This window comes from Balearica regulorum, chromosome 14 (genome assembly GCF_011004875.1).
Source record: "Balearica regulorum gibbericeps isolate bBalReg1 chromosome 14, bBalReg1.pri, whole genome shotgun sequence".
Classification (NCBI taxonomy): Eukaryota; Metazoa; Chordata; class Aves; order Gruiformes; family Gruidae; genus Balearica; species Balearica regulorum.
The window spans coordinates 15,659,105-15,680,078 of NC_046197.1; the positions used below are offsets into that span (position 1 = coordinate 15,659,105).

The following is a 20,974-nucleotide window of genomic DNA, read 5'->3' on the forward strand; positions in this document are numbered from 1 at the left end:
TCAGAGACTGAACAGAAGATGCAGACAGGCAGAGAAACAAACAACTGGCAGCGCAGGAGATACCAAGTACTTTAAATAAGAAACTAAAAACATCACGGAGAAATAATTTAAAGGGTTACAAAGCAGTATAGTTTAGCAGGCTCCCTCCCCGATCTAGGCAAAATCCAGTTTTCCACCAACTATTTTTCAAGACCCTCTTTGGAAGCAAGTTACTAACTCCAACGTAACTTGCAGGACAGTGCGATACTACTGCTGCAATCAGACAAGCACTGGGAAGTCAAATATACACACGCATGCCTCACACATGCTTCCCCTTTCTCTCCCACCCTTTCCCAAAAAAGAAGACATTCCTTCCTTTTACAACCTGCTGAATCATGGCAGAGGCAGGCAGCTCTGAAGCCTGCTCCTGCCCATGCTGCTTTGTCATCGAGGGGAACAGAACAGTGTTAAGTTTAAAAAAATAGAAGCTGCTAAAAGCATATCCTACGCTGTGATTTTTGAAATGTTTGAACTTGAATAAAAGGAATACAAAATCAAAACAAGGGAGATAGACAATCCAGAAAGAAAAAAAAAAGGGGGAGGGATAAAGGGAACAGAAGAAACATGCACAGAGATTTAACTGCTTTGGCAGCTGAGAAGGTGATATTTTTAGACCAGACTATGGAGTGCCAGGGCAAGGGCGATGAAAGAAAGAGGTATGGCAGATACCGCACGGCAAACATGACATGGTCAAAGAAAACCATTTAGGTGTGTTCAGGCATTTGCCACAGATTCACCTCGTTCCACTGATAAACGCTTGGGGAGCATGCTGTTCTCAGATTCTGGCAGTAAATTTGGAAAGGCAGAAAACATGCAGCGTGGTGAGACTGGCAGAGCCTGAACATGCAGAACTCAGAGGTGAGAGGCAATCCTCAGTTTATAACTGAACCACAGCTTTGCATAATTGTATTTTTGGAAACTTTTCTTGCCCTGACTGTTACCAGACAGAGAAACCTCCTGTGCTTTCAGCTGGTACTTTCCATTCTTAATTCCCTCTAACCTCGATCTCCAAAGCATTCCTCCTTCTTTAATTCCTGCAGGGCATTGCCACATCACTAGCACTCTCCTTGCATTTCAAACATTAGTAGTAGATCTTTTCAGACTCGTTCTCCTCTGGATAACTGGCAAGAAGTGAGTGGAAAATGAAGCAGCTCAGAGTTATGGGACATTAGTGACACCACACTGACAGAGAGCAGGCAGTCACGGCAGATGACCAGTGGGAGAAGGCTGACTTTTGCTTTTTCAAACTTTGAACTGCAGGAGGGAAGACAAGCTCGTATCTCTGCATGGGGCAATGTCCATGTGCCCTGGTATGCCTTTCATGGAAAACACATTTCTTTACAATGACATCTCTGGAGAGCATGCCTGAGAAAAGGATGGGAAAAGATACACTGACATTATCAAAACAGGGGGAGGGAGGTTTAAGTGTCTAAAGGAAATAATACATTTTCAAAGCTAATAAAAATTTGAATGTAAGAAATGTTATAAATTAATTGTGATAAGAGGAGGCCAATAAGTAGAAAAAGGAAAAAGCAACAGAGAACCAGAAGCAGAGCACTAGCAGATGGATAGGAGGAGACAGGGGACAGATAACCCATCCACCTGATACCATTCGCACAAGCTAGGAAGTGCCCCTGGGAACAGGAACTTTACAGAAAACTTCTGTGACCCAGAAGCTCAGTTACCCAAGACAAGAGGCGCAAGTTTCGTCTGGGAAACTTGCTAGGGAAATCCTGATGGTTTCCATGGGTTGTACACAGCTTTTGTGGCTCCCTCAGGCATCGCACCAGTTTGCTGGGCACCGTTTGGTTCCCACTGTGCCCCTTTCCACCAGTTCTTTCACAGACCAGGTTTGCTTGAGAGTGGCCTCTAAATATCCCCAGAATTTTGTCCTCCCTGAGGGTCTCACACTTGAGGCATTTTTATCTGAGCATGGCCGCAACGCATGCGACAGGAGTTTCCCCTCACTGGGAAAATGCGAATTACCCTTCCGATGCAAACCCAGCATCCCCCAACCAGCTAAAGCCTGCCAGCAATAGCAACAGGCTCCCACCACATTAGTGGCTGAGTGCATCAGCAACACCCGAAATTTTTTGCAAAGGACCAAATGCTTGTTCTACACAGCTCGCTGAGAGCCAGGGCACAGAGAGGGGCTGTGAGCATTAATAGCAATGCGGCCAAAAGAGAGAATGCTGTGCTGAAACAGAAAGTCTTTCCACTTTAGCTCATGTGTTTCAGATCAGCCGGGGCCTGATAGTGACTGACAAAAGCTGCTCTCCCCCAGCTGCTCATGGCTCTGTGCTAATTCTTCCATGGCTGGTGTCCGTACGGCAGCACGCAGCCCCCCCCAGGAGTCAGTACCACTTTGCTTGTGGCCGGCTAGAGGGCTGAGTGGTTCAGGGCTTGTTGTTGGTTGGTTTGTTTGTTTGGAAGCAGTTGTTTTGCCAAGGAAGCTCTTGTTTGTTTTGGAAAACAAAAAACATTTTCAATTCTCAATGGTCAAGTTTCCAAATGTCTCAAGTTTTGACAGACTGATTGGGTGAAATTAATGGCAATGGAAATGTAGAATATCACAGGGAGAAAGGAAAGAGGTAAATGGGTTGGGTTTTTTTAGGGGGCAGAGGGGCAGGACAACGTCTAGACTGACTCTATGAAGGAGGGAAGGAAGGCAGGAAACCTCCTCTTCTCCCATGCCAACATGTGATTGCTCCAGGACACGGCGAGGTCCCGCGGCCAGGATGCCCCCACCCACACCCTGCTCACCCCTTGGCTTCGGGGGACATGAACGCCTCCGGCCCTGCACAAGCAGCCAAGCATCGAGAGCCAAAGGTAACCCTGGGGTAACTGAGCTGGCCTCAGCACAGTGCTCCCCCTCAGCAGCCAACTGCATTCCCCACCACATCCTCTTCTTAAAAACCAGGCAAAAATCGTGGTAGAGCAGCTGCATTCCTGACATGCCGTGTAAATAGCACAAGGCCACCTCGCACCCATCCTAATCCCAACTTGCTGAAGTCAGTAAATGGGGAATTAGCAGCACTTAACTCACTGACCTCTCTGGATGCACCACTCTCCCACTTGCAACCATCAGCTCCTGGAGCTGAAGAGGCTGGATCACAGGAGACAAATATTTTGGTCATTTTGGTGGGTCTTTGTGTCTGACCAAAAAACCCTCATCACTCTCTTCTTTTAAGGAAGACAGAAACCCAGATGTGGTTGGTACTCTGCACATTGGCTTTTGAGCCTTATTTTTTTAATACTTCTGTACTGCTTTCACTTAAATATCACACATGGTTTCACACAGAGCCTGTTTCTCTTTATATTATCGGTGTGCCACCTTCCGTGTGGCTTCTTCCTTTGTGCTCGTGTGGCTGCGCTGTGGCTGAATTCAAGGCACCTGTCCTGGCTGAAAGCAATCGGCTAAAAGACATATAGTTTGATCTCAGCTGGATTAGCAGGATTGGCCTTTTTAGGAGCAGCACAGATGTCGGTATGCTTGAAGGACTTGTGAAATTGAATCTCTAACACCCAATGTAATTGCTGATGATGGTAGGTTTGTGCTGAAATACCCCATTATCACTCAGAATGGCTGAGGTGGGATGTACATCCTATTCAGTTGGCCTTGCAACATCCTCTAGTGGATGGCCCAGGTGGAAAACTGAGCTTGGCAACCTCTTAAATTGCCATCAAGAGCTCTGTAAGTCAGCAATGTGCAGGAGGCACTTGCTTGTGAGAAACAACCCTCCCAGGGCAAAACTGTTCCTAGAAACAGCTCCTTCCCCGCCATGCGTGAGATGGGAGGAAGAGCGTGTGCCCACAGGGAGGGTCACAGCGCTGCTGCACTGCAGCCACGGTGGCTGCAAGCGGCCAACAAGGATTTCATGTGCACTCAGTGTATCCCTAAAAAACAGTCGGTCGTACATTGGAGCTGCAGGGCAGAGTGATTTCGCACATTTAGCTCCCCCTCCAAAAATAGCATCAGTGCTGGAGAATCTCGGCTCAAGAGAGTGGTCCATGCCAGGGGTGGTCCATGCCTGTGCTCACCCCAGGAAGGTTTCAGCAGACGGAGGGACAAGGTAACTCTGTGCTGAGAATTTATGTCCATTTCTTAGTTCGAGCTTAAATTTGCAGAAGCTGGTGTCTCGGGCAGCTCTGGTCCTTGCACCTCCCCTTGGCCTGGCCAGTGATGCTCCCTCCCAGCTGCCTTGCCAGGACGGGTTTCAAATCCCTGAACCACACATGGTGTCTGCATTTCCTTCCACTACTCAGGGTGTTCCCTGACCTAACCATGCCTGGCGGGATGGTGACCTGTGCAGCCACAGAGATGTTCTGCCCCAAGGAGCAGCCGGAAGATCTCCGGCACGTTCATCCCAGGCTGGGATCCTTCCCTTTGCAGGCAGGACACCGCTTGCTGTGCCGGGCGGGGGGGGGGGGGGGCTGCAACACTCCCAGCTAAAGCACTGCCAACGCGTTTGCTGCCCTGTGGCTGCTCCTGCATCCCAGGAAACCATCCCCACCTTCCCATTCTGATGGTTTTATTTTCCTGTCTCCTACAGCTATTACTCAGAAAAAAGGCTGATGCACATTTATTTTCCAAAGAAAATGATAATGAGACTCTCTTTGTAAGCTGCTTTCCTAAGGACAGCAAAGGGAGCTGAACAGGAGGACTATAACTAGGCACAGCAGAGGGAGAGTCTCCTGCTGCTGTTTCTCCCAGGGGAAGGTTCTGCTTGAGCACCCTGTTCACATCTGCAGCTCCCCACTGCCTTCTGGTGGCAAAAATGCATTAAAATCTCCCTCTCAGCCCGGGCTTCTCCTCCCAAGCCAGCGCCAAACACTTGCGCTGGGCGTGTGGTTTGAGGCCCCGTCTCACACCCTTCCTGGCGTCGCCTGGCCTCCCCTCCCTGCAAAGTCGTTCTGAAATTCCTCGTCTTTCCTGCAGAAAAAGGCTCCATTCTGTGCCAGAAAAGAAGGTGGGGAATAACCAAACACTGTGTTTCTAAGGGTCCGATTCTGCCTCCAGGGATGAGACATGTCTCCAAGATTTCTCTGCCTCCCGGGGGCTCTCAGCTCCTGGCAGCCCTTTGCCAACATCCCCCAAAAGTGCAGGCACCTCGGAGGCTCTCTCTTGCTCCGGCTGCCCAGCGTTAGCTGGTTGGGAATGGTGAATGGATTTCCATCCCCGGTTGCCAGGCGCAAAGCAGCCGGGAGTGAAGGGTTTATAGGATTTGCTGCTGCTTGTATTTGTGGTAGTCATCTCCTAGGAAGGGATTAGCTGCTGGGTCCGGAGGTGGTCCCACGCCTGCCCGGCCTCTGAAGTCCAGCAGGAACAAAGGGCATGCTAAGGACTTTGTCACCGCCGGAGCGACCAGCTGCCAAGCCGTGCTGTAACTGGGGACAGCTGGGCAGTCAGCACAGATGCGACAGCAGGACGAAGAGGAAGACCACGGCTAACCCCTGCTTCCAGCCCATTGCGTGGGGTTGTGTGCGGCGGAGGCAACCTTGGCAGGTCTAACCTGGTGGTCTGCCAGAATTTTCTGTGGGAACACGCTGCATTTCCTCGCATTGCTGTGGCTGACAAAATCCAGATAAAGTTACGGTACTGTGTGCATTCCCTCCCTCATTTGAATGGTTATAGAGGAGAATTTCCTTTCATTCGCTTGTTCTCGTCAGTCTGAACTCTTTCCTGAAAGCATCTGGTAATGGGCAAAAGCTGTGCACTATGGCGAGGTACTGGAGGTTTCTTTCATGAGAGTATCTGTGTTTATATTGTACCTGAGCCAACTGCTCCCAGGAGCTCCCTGAAGTGTAGGGTCAACCTGAGACACAACCTGTGGTGTCCATACTGTCTTTGTAGACATCTGAATACCTGTTGGGTGGGAAGCCAAGGCTGTCCACATCACCGGCAAGTGCCCATGAGGGCTCTGCAGCCCTCCCCGGCGTCAGCCTGACGGCCCTGCTTTGGAGCTGCTTGTGCAAGACAAAGTGGAGAAGAGGGACCTGATGCCTGTGTTTCTCCTTGTATTAACACCAAACATTTCTGCCCATCCTGACTCAAACCAAGGTGATAGTAAAGCCTGTCCTCTAGGCTTACCTACCGAGTGTGGGTCGTGCTGCCACTGCTGTTTGATTCTGGGGGAATGAAAGGAAACGATGCTTAGTGTTATTTCAGAAATCAAAGAACCTGTTTTAAAGCAGATCTAGGCAAGAGCATGTCAACCAAAGAAGATGTGAGAATCTGGAATCCACTGGGTTTTCTTATGGCTTGGAGTAAGGAAAGTGATTAGTGTGACCCTAAAGATGTGATGTTCTTGCAGTTCTTTATTGTCCTGAGCTTAGATTCACCCCAGTTTTCAGTGGAGCCAGCTGAAAAGCTGGAAATAGTTAAAAAACCCTAACCATGGCTATTCTAGTAATGTTTCCAGGGAAAATGGTGAGTCACGGATTGAAAAGCAGCACTGAGTCTGTGTGCAAGTGCAACAAGCAGTGTAGTATTCTCTGCAGAGTTAGAAGATGCAGAAGCTTTCTAATGTAGAAACCCCAGAGAGCGTGGAGGTGGGGATTTATTTCAGAACTGGATGGCTATTAAAAAATCAAACAGAAGTTGGGGGATGAGAGGCTTCTTTTGATATACGGGCTGATAGGAAAATGAAGGTAGTCTAGAGTCAGTCACAGAAAATGTCCGCTTGGCACGAGAATGAAAGGAATGGTTAAGGTTACACAAGTGAAACATGACAAGCTTTGCTCTCATTTTCAAGTCAAATAGCTTAGAGTTAGATCTTATCACTCAATACTTGAATTAATCATGGGGTGAGTATTATAACTGAAAGAAACAGATCAAATTATAAAGGCAAGCTGCTACCAAGCTCAATGGAAACTCGCAAGAATGGGGAGGAATGAAGAGATACATCTGATTAAGACTAATAAAAATATCAGCTGTGCCTCAGGGAATGTTGCTGTTCTCAAACACAAATTCCTGAGTCAAAAATATAGTGCTTTAGTTTTCCACCAAGGAACTGGGCTAGGAAAGAGCTTGAATTCTTTCAGAGTGTGCTAACCCCACCGAGATGAAGAGGCTTGCAGCTGAGCTGCCCCCTCCTTGGCCTTCATAGAAATTGTGGACTCTAACTATCCGGTGCATGTCAGACAAGCTCACTATTTTGGTTTTACATTTCCAGGTCAGTTCTTTCATTTATTCTAAATGTTTCCCCCATTAGATTTTTTTTTTTTTTCCAAGTGTCTATATGTGGAACTGGAATCAGTCGCTGACTTACTTTATAAAAGCACATCATTAGCTGCCATTGTTATTTTGGGATGTTTTAATCTAAGACTTTATCCTGCAAACAGGTACATTTTTAATCTGTTCGTCAACTCAGTGACAAAAGTCTTTCCTTTTGTTCCTGCTGGACATCTCCTATCCAAGATACGAGGTGCAAGCTTTCTGTAACCCCAGATAGGCTTTTGTCAGAGGTTGTTTTGTGATACCATTTTACAAAGCAGCAAAAAAGAATCAGAGAGATCCTCTTCCCTTTATGAGTATAAAGATGTAGATCTGAGGCAAACTCAGAAAAATCCCCAAATTAAATTTAACATGAAACTTGTTTCTAATTGTTTACTGATTTTTTTTTTTTTAACTGATTACTAAACCAGGGTCTGCTTTACAGCTCTTCATAGATTTCTTTTATATATATACACACACGTGTGTGTATATATATAAAAATATATGTAAATTATATGTATAATAAAAATCTGTATGTAATAAAAATATACATAATAAAAATCTATATGTATCTATCTGGTTAAGAAACCCTATATTTAGGGTTAAGAAGATCACTGGTACAAGAAATGTTTAATACTGAAAGGGCAGATCATTGGAGGACTTTGGGAGGAATTTGAACGCATTTTCACTGGAGTAAAAAAAAGTGTTCTGCAGATAGCAGTTGACCACGTTAATCTATTGTAAATATTGAACCTCTGGAAATTATAGGTGGAGATTTTTCTGTTTGCTTTAGTAATAACCTAAGCACTGCTCCCTGATAAGTCCTGTACCAACAGACTGGGTTGTATATTCCCGAATAACCACATCCTTCTTCAACAGAAGTTAAAAATTTTAGATTATAGTAGTGTCCTAACAAAACCTCCCACAAAAACTTGAATTAAGGACCTTATTGTCTGCTTGACATCCACCCAGCTATTTATCAGACAAATTAAAAGATTTTTTTTCCTTGCAACATAGTCTGTTGGCATTTCTTTGTGGAAAAGGTGAGTCTGACCCTTAAAGTTAGCACACAATAAATGCCATTGGAGGTGAGCATCCATGTTCTCCTCCAGATACACGTTTCCAAATGGAGCTTCAAGCTGCAGTCCCAGTTCTCTTGCCCATCCTCCCTGCTACAGGTAACTAGCTCGGAAGGGATTTTCCTTGCCTGGTTGGCTGTAGCCAGTCCCAGAAGCTCTCTGGTTGCTTCATAACTGTCACTTCTAGTCTTGCCTGCACCAGAAAGTCTGGCAGACAGACAGTAGTAAACAACAAGCAATTACTGGTTTGGTGATGTCAATGCATTAAAATCCTATTTGGCTGCCTTGGCCCAGGCAGTATCTCTATAGCATTGGATTGTATCAGCAAATGTTGAGCAGTCACACAGGTTATTGCTAATTCTCTTTCTGTGGCACATAGCTTACTGAAAGATCTTTTAAACAGATTGTGAGACACCAGTGCTCCTCTTGGGCAATTGCAGGAATTTGAGACTGAGCTCCCTTAAATCCCTTTCTTGTATAATCTGCTTTTATTTTTTTAATTTCTAGTGCTGTTATTCCTGCTGCCAAAAGCTCAGCTGTGATACAGATACCAGAGCTCTTTTGTCCACTCAAAGGGCAAGGCAAATTATTCTTTGGTATTTGCAGAACTATAGCAACGGCCAAAAATTTAAGAGAGGTATTCAGGAGGAGAAGACCAAGACAGTGAATAAAGTGCACAAGCTGTTACATGTAATCACTGAAACTGTACAGGGCATAGCATCCGTTTGGGATCTCTGCAGGTGCTAAATAAAAGGACTAAATTGAGATGTAAAACTGCGATGACCAGCAACGATGTCAGGGCTTTCAAATACCAAAGACCAAGCTTATGTGTGCTGTGTTCAACTCTGCTTTGCCATGTCAGACCCCCGATAAAAACCTGCTCTGCTCGTGCAGAGGTAGGGGAGGAATGCTGTCCTGCAGACAGAAGCCTGCGTAGCCAGGAGGCGTCGAGCACGGACTTGGGCATCGAGCATTTTCTTAATGGAAGCGGCTACAATCGAGACACGCAAAGTTATTGGGCAGCATCCCAGTCCTGTGCGGTGTGGAGCATAGAAGGATCCTGGAAAATGGGTTTCCTTAAGTGTGATGCAACGGGCAGCAGGATCAACGTCCCAGTACTGTCCATCTTGCTTATTGCCATCGCAGGCACAAGTCAAAAGAAGCATGTCTACATGGTTTGCAGACCATGTATTGAAAGCATGATGGCTTGTGAGGGATTTGTATCACTAAGAAAGCAAGTTTTCCTTAAAACAAACATTGAATGCACCTTGCTGTAAGAGGGCAGTGGAATTATGTCAGGAAACTGGAAGCAGTGGAATATTTCTTGTGTAAGGGCTACAAGAAATCCTCAAATTACGGCATGTTCTCTCTGCCTTTTTCCCCAGCAGAGCTCCAGGGTACTGGCAGTACAGCTCTGACCAGGAGCTCAATAACTGCCTGGTGTCACTCGATGAATCGTCTTCTTGACGGAGCACTTACAGACACCATCCATCCCGCCTCCAGGTTTTGGGAGGCAGATAGTCTGCAAAGTAACATCACTTCAATTGCCATTTCAGCCTCCCAGTGGTTAAAAGCAAGGGTGTGCAGGCAAGTTTGGTATTTAGCACTGTTTCTGGTCATTCTGTTCTTTTACACAATTGCATCATGCAACTATTTCACACCCTAAAAATAATCCGAGCTGGTTTTAAAACAATTCCTTTGTCCCAGTGTGGGATTGCTTACTGCGTTGTGACTACTGAGAGGCAGTTTCTCACGTTTTGCAAAAGCTCCCTGTTCTTGACGGCTCTCTTCTTCTCAAAGGCCTCTGGGAAGAGCAGGATTTTCTAACTTAGAGCCCCTGTCTGTGTGTCTGTCTGTCCTGGCTTCCCATGACACAGCCCCTACCTGCCTGCCTCTGCGGGCCAGCACCCCCGTAGCTGGAGAGGCTGAAGTTGCTCAGAAGGTGCTGGAAGAAGAGCAGTGCCAGGATGGGTGCCTGGTCCCAGTGGCACCTCCGGGTCTGCACACCAGGAGTGGGGACAGACAGGGAAAGGCTCAGAAGGAGCCTCCACTTCTGGTACTTTAAATGGTCCCCCCCAACTTGAGCTGCCAGGGGTAGGAGTTGTCTGGTGGACAGCAGAGCTGGTCAGCCCTTGTGCAGCATCTGGGCTCCACGTGAGGCCGGAGGAGTTGTGCTCGCATGGCACCTCTCCCCAGGGACTGTCCCCAGCCCCGCTCTCCCCACGGCTGCCACCACCGAGTACGTGCAGGTCAGCTCGGCCTCGGCCAGATACAACACACAAAGGCTCCAAGAAGTTCCAGCCAGCAACCAGAAACCCGTCCGCTCCCAGACTCGCGTCTTGCCCCCATGACCCATGGCTGCCACCGGCTCCCTGGTCCCGTTCCAGGGACAGTCCTGTTCGGAGACGGGAGAAGGGACAGAGTCCATTCGCGTTCCGCTGGGCTCAGCTGTTTACGTGACCTGGGCAGCCTCTTCACACTGCTTGCACTGCCTTGGCAGCCTCGCAGCCGCAGCGTGGTGTGTGTGCCCCTCGCTGCGGCAGCCCACCCACTACCCGGGCTCCGTTCCCTGCCCGGCTGCCCCGTCCCTTCAGGCACATCGCTCAGGGCATCTTCTGGGGGCACAAGAATGGAAGAGTTCAAAGAACAACAGACCTAACGGTGACCCAGTATCTCCCTTTAGTTCCTTCCAAAGAAATATTTCAAAACCTTTTAACACCTCTGACGTCAGAGCTTTACAGAAACATCCGTCTCCTATTGCATCCAGCTGCGCTGCCCCAGCACCTTCTGCGCTGGCATGAGCTCCTCCACGGGCCTTGTCCCTTGTCCCATGCCGATGGCTGGAGACTGTGGTCCCACCCTTCATGTTCGTCCAGCTCAGCTGTGGCCTGGGGCGATGGACGGGGTGACACAAGGCAGGATGCTCGGCAGGACGCGGGTCCCACCAGGCGCAGTCCTGCAGCACCCAGCAGGGAGAGCAGAGCAGCTCCGGTGAGGGTGACGGGGACAGGCACAGCCCAGAGATGGCCACACCAGCCCATCGCAATGAGTGGCATCTGAGGAAGACAAGCTCAGGGCTGAGGCAAATAACCGGATGCGTGTGGCCCTGGTAAAATCCGAGTACGAGGGCTTGAGGTTAAATGCAGCTCCCGACCGAACCAGGGAGTCGCCACGGAGGTTTTTTGCAGCTCACAGGTCTCTTCCCAGCAGCACGGTCCCCGCTTACAGAGCCGGCCTCAAGTGCGGGCAGCCCAGCCTGCATCTCTGTCCACATCACACTCTGCCTCCTGCAGATCTCCCCCCAAACCACCTCCTTCATCCCCCTGAAGACTCCTCCTTTGAGAGGACTTTGATGTGAAAAGTCACTGTAACGGCAGAGGGACCGCTGCCCTCCTGACTGCCCCATCTCGGCACACACGACCCTACGCAGCAACATCTCCCCAGTTCAGGCAAATTCCCCCCACTCTTCCCCCGTGCCTGGCAAGCCAAAGGTCTCTCCTTCGCAGGAGACCTATCAGGAATGCCAATCTCCTCCCTAAAAAATGTCTTCCCAGAGCTGCCTTCGCTCAGCCCCTCACCGATAGAGCCCAGCTCTATCTCATAACCAGGCAGGGCTGGCCGGCATCCAGCTTTCTGCTGCAAACAAGATAGAAAAGCTAAATAGCTCTATTTCTTCACCCCTGTAATTTACAAAAAGGGAAGCTGCACTCCATGACCACTCTTCAGCCTTTGATGTATGTCGATGTGCCCTGTAGCCTTGCAATTTTTTCCCCCGCATCATCATAGGATAATACTAAGTGTGTGTTAACATAAGAGCTGCCAAAGATGTCTGAAAGGCTTGTCTGTCCCTCTGCAAAGGGAAATCCTCCCCCTCCCTGCCATATACACTTACCGCTCCAGAAATTAATTCTTCTTCGAGCTATCCAGAAGTGCAGTTGCCTTTCTGGCATTGTTCTTTTTTGGTTATTTGCTATTTCTGACATTCTACTGAAAAGGAAGTAGAAAAATTGGCACAACACATGGAAAGGAGTTTCCTCGTGTGACAATAACACAAGACAAGGCAGGACAAGACAGGGATTTAATTCGCCTGTTATTTTTAACAGATGTTGACTACAAAAGAATGGGGTTTACTCATTTGCATGTATCAGTGCCTTTTGATGATGAGTTAAGGGGAGAATTTTGGCATTGCTTTTATACCGATGGGCCCTCTAGTCAGATTTAATGTGCGTACAGATAAAGCTCACCAAACTTCTTTAGAAGAAAGATCTAAAAAAAATTTCTCCACATCATCCCTAACTAAATGAGTGTATGTACTCATTTATGTAGTTTCCCAAAGACTCGGCTTTCCATCTTGCTTTTTAGAAAATGGCTTTGAATGTTTTCCCTGTTTAATCTTCGAGGTGAAGCCCTTCACCTTTAATGAGATAAGAAGTTCTAATCATTTGAGAACATTTACATGACCTCTTTGACATGCCACAGATATGGAAATCTCAGGAATATCCGACTGAAATCCATGTAGATGAACAGGCTAATGAACATCTCCACTATGTATTGAGTTTGTACTCCAAGGGATGCTTCGCACAATGCCAGCTCGGATGTTGCTGGCAAAACCAACCACCTACTATTTTACTGAAAGGAGGAGCCTCCGTATAGATGCACATTTTAGGAAGACTTGGTAATTCTTGTCATGCAAAGTTTTTATGGTTATTGCAAAATGCAGAACCCAGCACGTATTTCAAAATGCTCAGGAGATCTGAGCCCGCCTGTGCCTTGCCGGGAGCCCTGGTGCGAACCGCAAGCAGAAATTGTTTGCAGCTGTCCCCGCTTCCTAGGAAGGGACACACGTGGCCAACTGCATCTTCATAAGGGATGAAATTGTCAGTTGGCCTTTTCTTGCCATGTTTTTAGCTTGTCCTTCCTCTTAAAGCTGCAAAATCCAAGAATTGCAGGAAAATCTCAGTTTGGTCGGAGTTAACAGAAGGCATGGGAGGTCAGGAAGGCGTGTTGCCACCCCACCTCCCTGCCCCAGGGAGCTGCCAGCTGAACAGACCGAGGTGCTCAGGGCTGAGCTCACTTGCTTTCTTCTTTCTCTTTCTTTCTCTCCCTTTCTCTTTTCTTTCATTCTTTTGAACTAGAACAATTCTTTTTTCTCTGTGTGGCTTTTAATTCTCTTGAACGAAACGCCCTCTTTTTGTCTATGCAGCTGATAGAAAGACGCTAACTGTTCTCGCAAGCAGTTCCACGGGTTTGGATGTGCTCAGTGGCTGCAAAAGAATTCGAAGGGAAAGGAAGCACAAGTGCCAACTAGATTAAAAAATACTTCCATATTTTTAAAATACGATTGAAAGGATGAGGTGCCTCCATGCTTCACAGCTGAAGGGTGAGTTGCTGAGCTGCAAAATGTTCCCTCTTCCACTAACAGAAAACTCTTGGCCCGTTGTACTCTCATGAAACACATTTCTAGGGGGGTGTTATTGCCTGTAATGCTGCTGGACTCAGAGCTGCTGGCTTCTCCTTGCCCCACTGCTCCTGGGGAGTAATAGATACTGCAAACTCTGCAGCTGCTTAAAACTCCTCCAAGTCTTTTGTGCTGATTATTTTTCTTCCCAAGATTATTTTTAATACTGATTGGTGTTGCAGTCCAGCTCACAGTGCAGCCCTACGGTGGTACTTAGGAGGCAGAAAGGATTAATGGCTGCAGGAAGAGGTGGCAGAAGCAACAGTGGGCACAGAGAAATGCCTCTGGCGATGACTCAGTGGGAGGTGCGAGGAGTTTGGACCGTGCCAGGTCCAGCTGCCCCATGATGCAGGGCCACATTCATACGGTGTAACCTGGAGAACATAGTACACGCCGGGGACTGGGAGAGGAGGACGGCGTTTCGCTAGCTCCCGACAGCAAATCCATCCCGAGGTGCACCTGGGACCACAGGACTTGGCTCTGCTTAGGAGGATATTCAGCCGTGTCAGCCTCAGAGGGTGAGGTTTTGCAACATGCTTATTTCAGTGTCATTGCAGGCGGATGATGACAGCAGCGATGCCTTGTCCCCATCTCCCCACCGCGGCTGCCGCTCCTGCCCCTCTCCTTCGTGGAGCCTTGGGATGCGGTGGCCATGCAGCCAGCTGGGCTTGCTGAGCTGCCCGCGAACCGATCTCCCTTTGCTTTCAGCCTGGAGAGTTTTCTGTCTGATCAACGGCATGATCTGAGTAACCACACGGTTGCGTAGTCGTTAGGCGGATGCAAACGGCAGGAAAGTGGCAGAGGCTGGGGTGGCAAAGGGGAATGGCATCCCCTACACAGGGATGCAGGTGGCAACTGTTTTCTGCAGGATGCTGAGGCTGTCCACTGGGGATAGTCCCATCATGGACGGGCATTTCATGTTGGGAGGAGGGTAATAGTGTCTATGCCTTGCAAACACCAAGTGAGAACAGAAAATAGGATGAGTTCTGATGGTGACAACAGGGACAAGAAAAATGCTGTGCCCTTCAGGGCGTAAAGACAGCTTGAAAAATTATGCTTAGGGAGGATGGAGGAGGAGGGGAGAAACATCTGTGCTTGTTTATTCATTCATGTTTCTACTAGCCTTTATTATATTTAGACTCTGCTAGATGTTAGTAGAAGTATTTTGCATCTAATGATGATCTAGGGAGCAGGCATGCTCTATGGCAGCCTTTACAGCTCCTCCTGGCCCAGGTTTCCTTACACATATTTGACGCTTTTGATGCAGGTTACGCTGCACTGTCATCTGACGGAGGTGTAAGCTCGGATCTTTTTTGTTCTGTTGTTTTGCTCTGTATTTTCTTTGCTAGCGAGCTGTAATCAAACAGGAGCAGAGGGAAATCAAACGTCATTAAGCACCACGAGACCTCTGCCCTTTTTGAGCTGGCACAGGGAAGTCCTTCATTTCTTTGACAGCTAAATGGGAGAAAACAAAACACAATGTTGCTTGTATTTCTAAACAGTCACCGGAATGAAAAATCATCGATTCTGAGATGAAAGAATTAATCTTACAGGTGGTGCTTGAAAAACGGTGGTGTCTGTGTTTGATTTGGAGAAACACTAAGCTGGGACATTGTTATAGCCTCTTTGGGTGCCTTTACCCCTTAGAGAGAGTCAGAAAACCAGAACCAGCTTATTGCTTCTTAGAATGTCTGTCAAGAACATCAGGCATACAATGCAATTTCTGTAAACTGCTTTAATCTGATCTTACTTTCTGAAATAGTGATGTTTAATGATCCTTTGTCTTAACCTGCTTTTCTTTTTCCCTGGTCTAACGGGAAGATTCTTCGAATGAAGGGAGAAGAAGGAAACAAAGCTAGCAGTCTCAGCAGCTCGCAGCCGTGCCAGCTTTGCACTGTTAGAAAGGAACTAGCTGAGTGGGTCTCTCCCGACATGCGAAAACATCATTTTCCTTTTGCTATATCCTGATGAATTGTGCAGAACTCTCTCTGGTGTTTACAATGAGAGTTAATTTGGCTGAGGACTGATCAGAAGCCTTAAAAGCACAGCTCCCAGCCTTTCCAGTACGAGGGCTGGCTCTGAAACCCTTTTGGTGTCTGACAGTCACTCTGCAGGACCCATCCTCAAATAAAGATCACCGTGCAAGACAGATCTGGACCTTTTACACTTTATCACATCCTGTCTTACTGTTGCAGTGGGTTTTTCACTCGCGGGCTTTATTCGATGCTGTCTCGGTGTTGTGGCCGTGAGTTGTGCTCTGTGCCCAATGCGTGCTCTCCAGAGCCTGTGCATGCGATGGTGCGTACCATGAAACACTGCCTGTCCTGATGCTCGAGTGGTGCAGAGCAACCCAAGCAGGGCTGCGGTTTCTCATGCAACACCAGCAAGAAGGATGTGCCTCAGCCTTTGTTAGGAATGGTTTTAAACCAGATGCCCCAGGGGGAGTGGATTGCTGGGCAGATCTGTTGAGATTTGTACTTCCATTCAGCTCCCAGTTCCTCTCTTATCTCTCACATATTTTGTCTGTGCTGCCTTTCCCATTTCCTCATAACTTATTCCTGGAAAAGGGAGGGTGGGAACGGAAATACTCCATTAAACATCTCTCTGCCAATTTACATTTCCACAGTGCATATGGTAATGGACAAGCCAGACTCCTCCTTGGTTTAAGCACCACATAGAAATCTTCCCTGTCCAGTTAGACCAAACCTACACGATCAGCTACCACAGCTGTCTGCCACATCAACAAGGACTAAAGCTGTCCAGAGGAACTTCTGATCAAGAAATCAGATTTTCTAGGGTCCGGAAGAGTCAATATGTTGGATCGGATTCATCTGCTGGCTGCCGTGACAGTCCTGGGAGTCCTGGAGCAAGGTAGGGACCATCGGATGCACATGCCCAAGTACTCGCTGGGTCAGTCTACTGCACCTCCGCTGATTTCCTTTCACTTCCCTATTTCATTTCTGCCGTTGCACTGGCACTTTCCTGCTTTTCAGACAGTGGACTGATACCTTGTCTGTGTTTTGAAATGTATTCAACAAAACGAGTGCCCGGGAAGCCCTTCCTCTGAACCGACCTACCTCCTCAGTTCAGGTATTTCTTGGTAGATCTCCTCTGCAAATCTGTAGAATTTCTTTCTTTGAAAAATGGGTTTACAGCAGTTCCTGAGGTCCGTGTAGACGTTAGCATACAAAGAGCACTTCAGTGCAGAAAAATGGAAGAATGGGCTGGGGTGGGTCATGCAGAATGTCTCCCAGCCATGGTTCCACATTGCATGACAATTTAACTCAATGTCTGGGTGGCTTATCTGTGGCATCAGTTCCATCCCTACTCACCTATCAGGTTTTAGAAAGGGAAAAAATTAAAGATTGAAAGAACCTTAAAATTGGCAGTAGCAAAGTGCATCTGAACTGTGTAACAATTTCTATAGATGGTTGATGATTTGTTAATTACACAAGAGAGAAAGCAGATATCTGCTGGTGCTATGTGACTGCATACTCCTTGCTTCACAGTTGCAACAGGTCATTCCTTTTCCTTGTCTGAAAGGTATGTGGGATTTCTGTCCAGCTTTCTCTGCTATGCAGGGGTGCAAGGTTAGGAGGAGACTGCAGAGCTTTTGCCCTTACCTCTGGCAGTCTCCTAGCCCCACCGTGCCCAGCCAGAGGACTGACCACTGCTACTTTTCTCTCTTTTGCTGCAGCCTACTTCTTCCTCCAGGTGATCTATGCCAGGAGGGCATTTGGCATTTCTCCTCCAAAGATCTCAGGCCCACCTGAATTTGAGAGGATCTTTCGAGCACAGTAAGAAACTCCTCATATAATATGCTTTCCAGACATCAGGTCTAATGGCACTGCCCCTCCTCTGCTTTGCCATTCATTTCTTGGGACCCCCAGAGTAATTCAACAGTTACCCACCTCCCTTGGGGTTAAGTTCGTGGATTTAAGAGTCAGTATCCAGACTGCATTGGCTCATGAGTCCTAAACACACCAGCCATTGCTGATAGAAACCACACAGGGTTTATGGCTGCTAAAGACAAAGTTGTGGGTGCCCGAGTCTTAGGCTCGTTTTAGCCAAGCGGTGTCAAAGCCTCAGGCAGCTTCAGCCCTGCTGTGAACCCCACCTGCTGCAGAAGACAAGCTCCCAGAGAGCTCGCAGCCAGGGCTGGGATGGGGATAGCCACAATCCAGCATCTCTGCCATGACTCCTGTGCTAGGGCTGCAGTGGGAAGGGAAGCAGAGAGGGAGAAGTTTCAACTTTTTTTTTTAGCTGAGCACTGAAAAAAACCCCAACTGGGCAGCAGGAGCAGGATCCCCTCAGCCATCCCCTTCTCTGCTCCTTTGCCAGTCTAGACTCAGCCTCATCCAGCATCTCTTGGTCCTATTCCTTTGCCTTTGGAGGGGGGACAGGGCTGTACAGAGAGCCCAAACAGCTGAGTGCTCCCTCCTGCTCCTGCATGAAGCCCAAGCTGCTCTAGCCCTATCTGCTGAAGACGCACTTCATCCTCAACGTGTCTGCAGCCTGCTGGGGCAGACCCTCATTGCAGCTTTGGGGCTTTTACAGCAGGGTGTAAGCTGCAGCACTCAGGAAGGGGCAGTGGGGGTGGTTCACGGAGCCTTTCTGTGCATGGTCTGACCTGGGCATCTTTTACTAAATTTCTCGTGCCCCAGAGTGTTAATTCCTGTGACTAAAGGCGGGACAGAAACTGCGGGGAAAGCCTGGAGGCTTTTTATGGTGATGCTCGCTCTAAAAAGCAACAGCCTCCAGCCTCTGGAAACTGCTAAGGGAAGTAAAAAAGGAAGATCTTCTTCCTTTCTCTTGTTTATGACCTTCCTCTTTCCTGCCAGGGTGAACTGCTCTGAATATTTTCCCATCTTCCTGGCACTTCTGTGGCAGGCTGGACTCTTCTTTCATCAAGGTGAGAACAGCTCGTTACCTGGTTTGTCACTGGATTTGTTACCTTGAGTGCTGGCTCAGTCCTCAGGTTCTGCTCACCTTCTGAACAATAAACGAGGCAGTAACTCTGTCTCTGATGGGAGGATAGAGCCAGACGACACAGAGCCTCTCTTCCTCCACTTTGGGCTACCTGCTTAGCTCAAAGTAGCTCTAAGAAGCCTTTGGAGAAGGTCACTGTGGTCTTTTCAACTGCAGGTCTGGCTGCAGCCTTGGGTCTGCTCTATCTCTACGCCCGCTACTGCTATTTTATGGGATACAAAGCATCGTCCTCGGAAAGGTAAATGGCTCTGCCAGCCTGGAGCGCGTGGTAACCCCTGGGGGTTTGCATTTGGGAACATAATGTGTTTCAGGGAAGCTTGGGACTACCTCTGGCTGCTTTGGGGTCCCCGCATGACTCAGCCTTGCTGAGCAGTCCCCAGGGCACAACGTGGGCACGGGTACAGGGCTGGGGCCAGAGATACGGATAGGTGCAAGGCTGGAGCTGCCCCGAGCCCTTGCATGTGTGTCTGTGCGCTCCCTCGAGGCAGGACCAGGGCACGGGACCCCATGCAGCAGGCAGGGGACAGCCAGGGGCTGCCTTTCCACCCCTCTTCTGCAGAGAGGAAGGGACTGTTCCCGGGTGAGAGCGGCAATGCTCCGTCTCAGCAGGCTCCCTCTCTCCCACCAGGCTTGCCCCGATATACTTTGGCACCGGAGTTCTCTGGATTCTCGTTGCAGCGTCAGTGCTGGGCATCTTGCATTTCTTCCTCTCTCACTACGTGGGGCTGAACCTCCTGCAGCTTCTCACAGCGTGACCCACTCCTCTGTCCCTCATCTGTGTCCTCGCCTTCAAGTCCTGCTCCCTCCTGCCGCAGTAACAGACTGGCTGTAACTAATACAGCTCTCAGCAACAAATCCACCCTCACCTGAGTTTTTAACACCTCCCTCCCCACTGCCCAGCGCCGGCAGAAACCACTGAGCTCTTCAAGAGGTATTTTTTCCCCACAGCACTCTGTGTGCCAAGTGCTCCGTATCAGACAGCTGTGCCATGCCTGATGCGGAAACAACAACGCTCCAAAACAAGGAGGATTTTAGGAAAACCAGACACGTAAAAGCAAACCCATCTCAGCCTGAGCTTCCCAGGGGGCTGCTCAATGGAATCACCGTGCGTTCCCCTTCCTCCTATGATTCTGCTTTCAGCCCAGGCACTATCCATGGGTTCATGCCAGTTTTCGAAGGCCCACACCTAAGAAAGGCATTTATTTGAAAACAAGTGTGGGCTGAGGCATAGCAAAAGAGGCGAGGGATAAACAGGAGCAACCACCACCATGTTGTGCGAAAGTCTGTTAGTGCCCTCGTAATGGTTACTAGCCATTGCCCGTGGGCAATACTGTAAATCAGACCAAATTCATAACCTCTACTGCATATACAACTTTGAATACTGCCGAGAGACAACGTGCACAAATAAAAAGGCAGTGAGCTTGCTGTGCTGGGTGTCTCTTTGTGGGTCTGCGACTAGCAGAGAACAAAAACCTGGGTGTTTGAGTGCAAGGCAGCTGCCTTGGTTTCCCTGCCGTGCAGTGCAATGCAGCCTGTGACCTTACATCCCACGGGGAGAGAGCTCTGAGCAGGGAGAAGCTGACTTTCAGAGGTGCCGAGGTCCCGGATTGGGGGCTGAGCTGCTCAGCACCAAACAGTGGTCCCTCCCGGATGGTTTGGTGGGTGCTCGGGTTCCCCTCCGGGCTTGGCCCCCTGCGGCAGGAAGAGCTGGATTTTCACGGGAGCTCAGCGTTCACAATGCTGATGCTTTTGGCCATCGGTCTGCTCATGTTAGCAACACAACTCTGAAAACACCAGCACTGCTCCATGCCATCATCACGGGGAGACTTCATGCCAAACATAACTGCATTAATGTGCTGCCAGTCTAACCACATTTTAAAGCCCACCATCCTCCCCTCCTTTTCCCAGCAGTTTGTACATCTAGATTAAGAACAAAAGGCAGGGGGTTTTTGGAAGAAGTGATTCATTTTTCACATTGTTTCATTTCCTTCCCTTCGTTTTAAATTGACTTATCCAGCAAAGCCCCCAGTCCATTTCTCTTTCAGGCTCTCCTGCCTTGGAGTCGTGCTGCTGTGTTGAAGTTGGCAAACACTGCAGGGGAAGGCTTAAATCCAAACAAAAATAACTGTACAGCACTTGCCTCTGCAAAGTTTTCAGTGCTGCAGGGCCCCATCTTCACAGGAACCCCCAGTG

The 20,974-nt window shown here is 48.5% G+C and overlaps 1 protein-coding gene across 7 annotated transcripts; it reads left to right on the plus strand.

Moving 5' to 3' along the window:
• The first annotated feature begins 768 nt into the window (after positions 1-768).
• On the plus strand, positions 769-20,206 carry LOC104638529 (leukotriene C4 synthase). 7 transcript variants are annotated; one of them, XM_075766400.1, is made up of 8 exons: positions 5,036-5,635; positions 9,723-9,925; positions 13,549-13,714; positions 16,419-16,663; positions 17,490-17,589; positions 18,634-18,704; positions 18,938-19,019; positions 19,730-20,206. In XM_075766400.1, the coding sequence occupies exons 4-8, from the start codon at positions 16,606-16,608 to the stop codon at positions 19,986-19,988; spliced, it is 570 nt and encodes a 189-aa protein (XP_075622515.1). In that variant the 5' UTR covers positions 5,036-5,635; positions 9,723-9,925; positions 13,549-13,714; positions 16,419-16,605; the 3' UTR covers positions 19,989-20,206. The 7 variants fall into 7 exon arrangements, with proteins under 7 accessions (XP_075622514.1, XP_075622515.1, XP_075622516.1 ...); XM_075766401.1 differs by lacking the exon at positions 9,723-9,925 and having other exon boundaries at positions 13,545-13,714; XM_075766404.1 differs by lacking the exon at positions 9,723-9,925 and having other exon boundaries at positions 5,040-5,635; positions 13,545-13,714; positions 19,410-20,206.
• Positions 20,207-20,974: the final 768 nt, after the last annotated feature.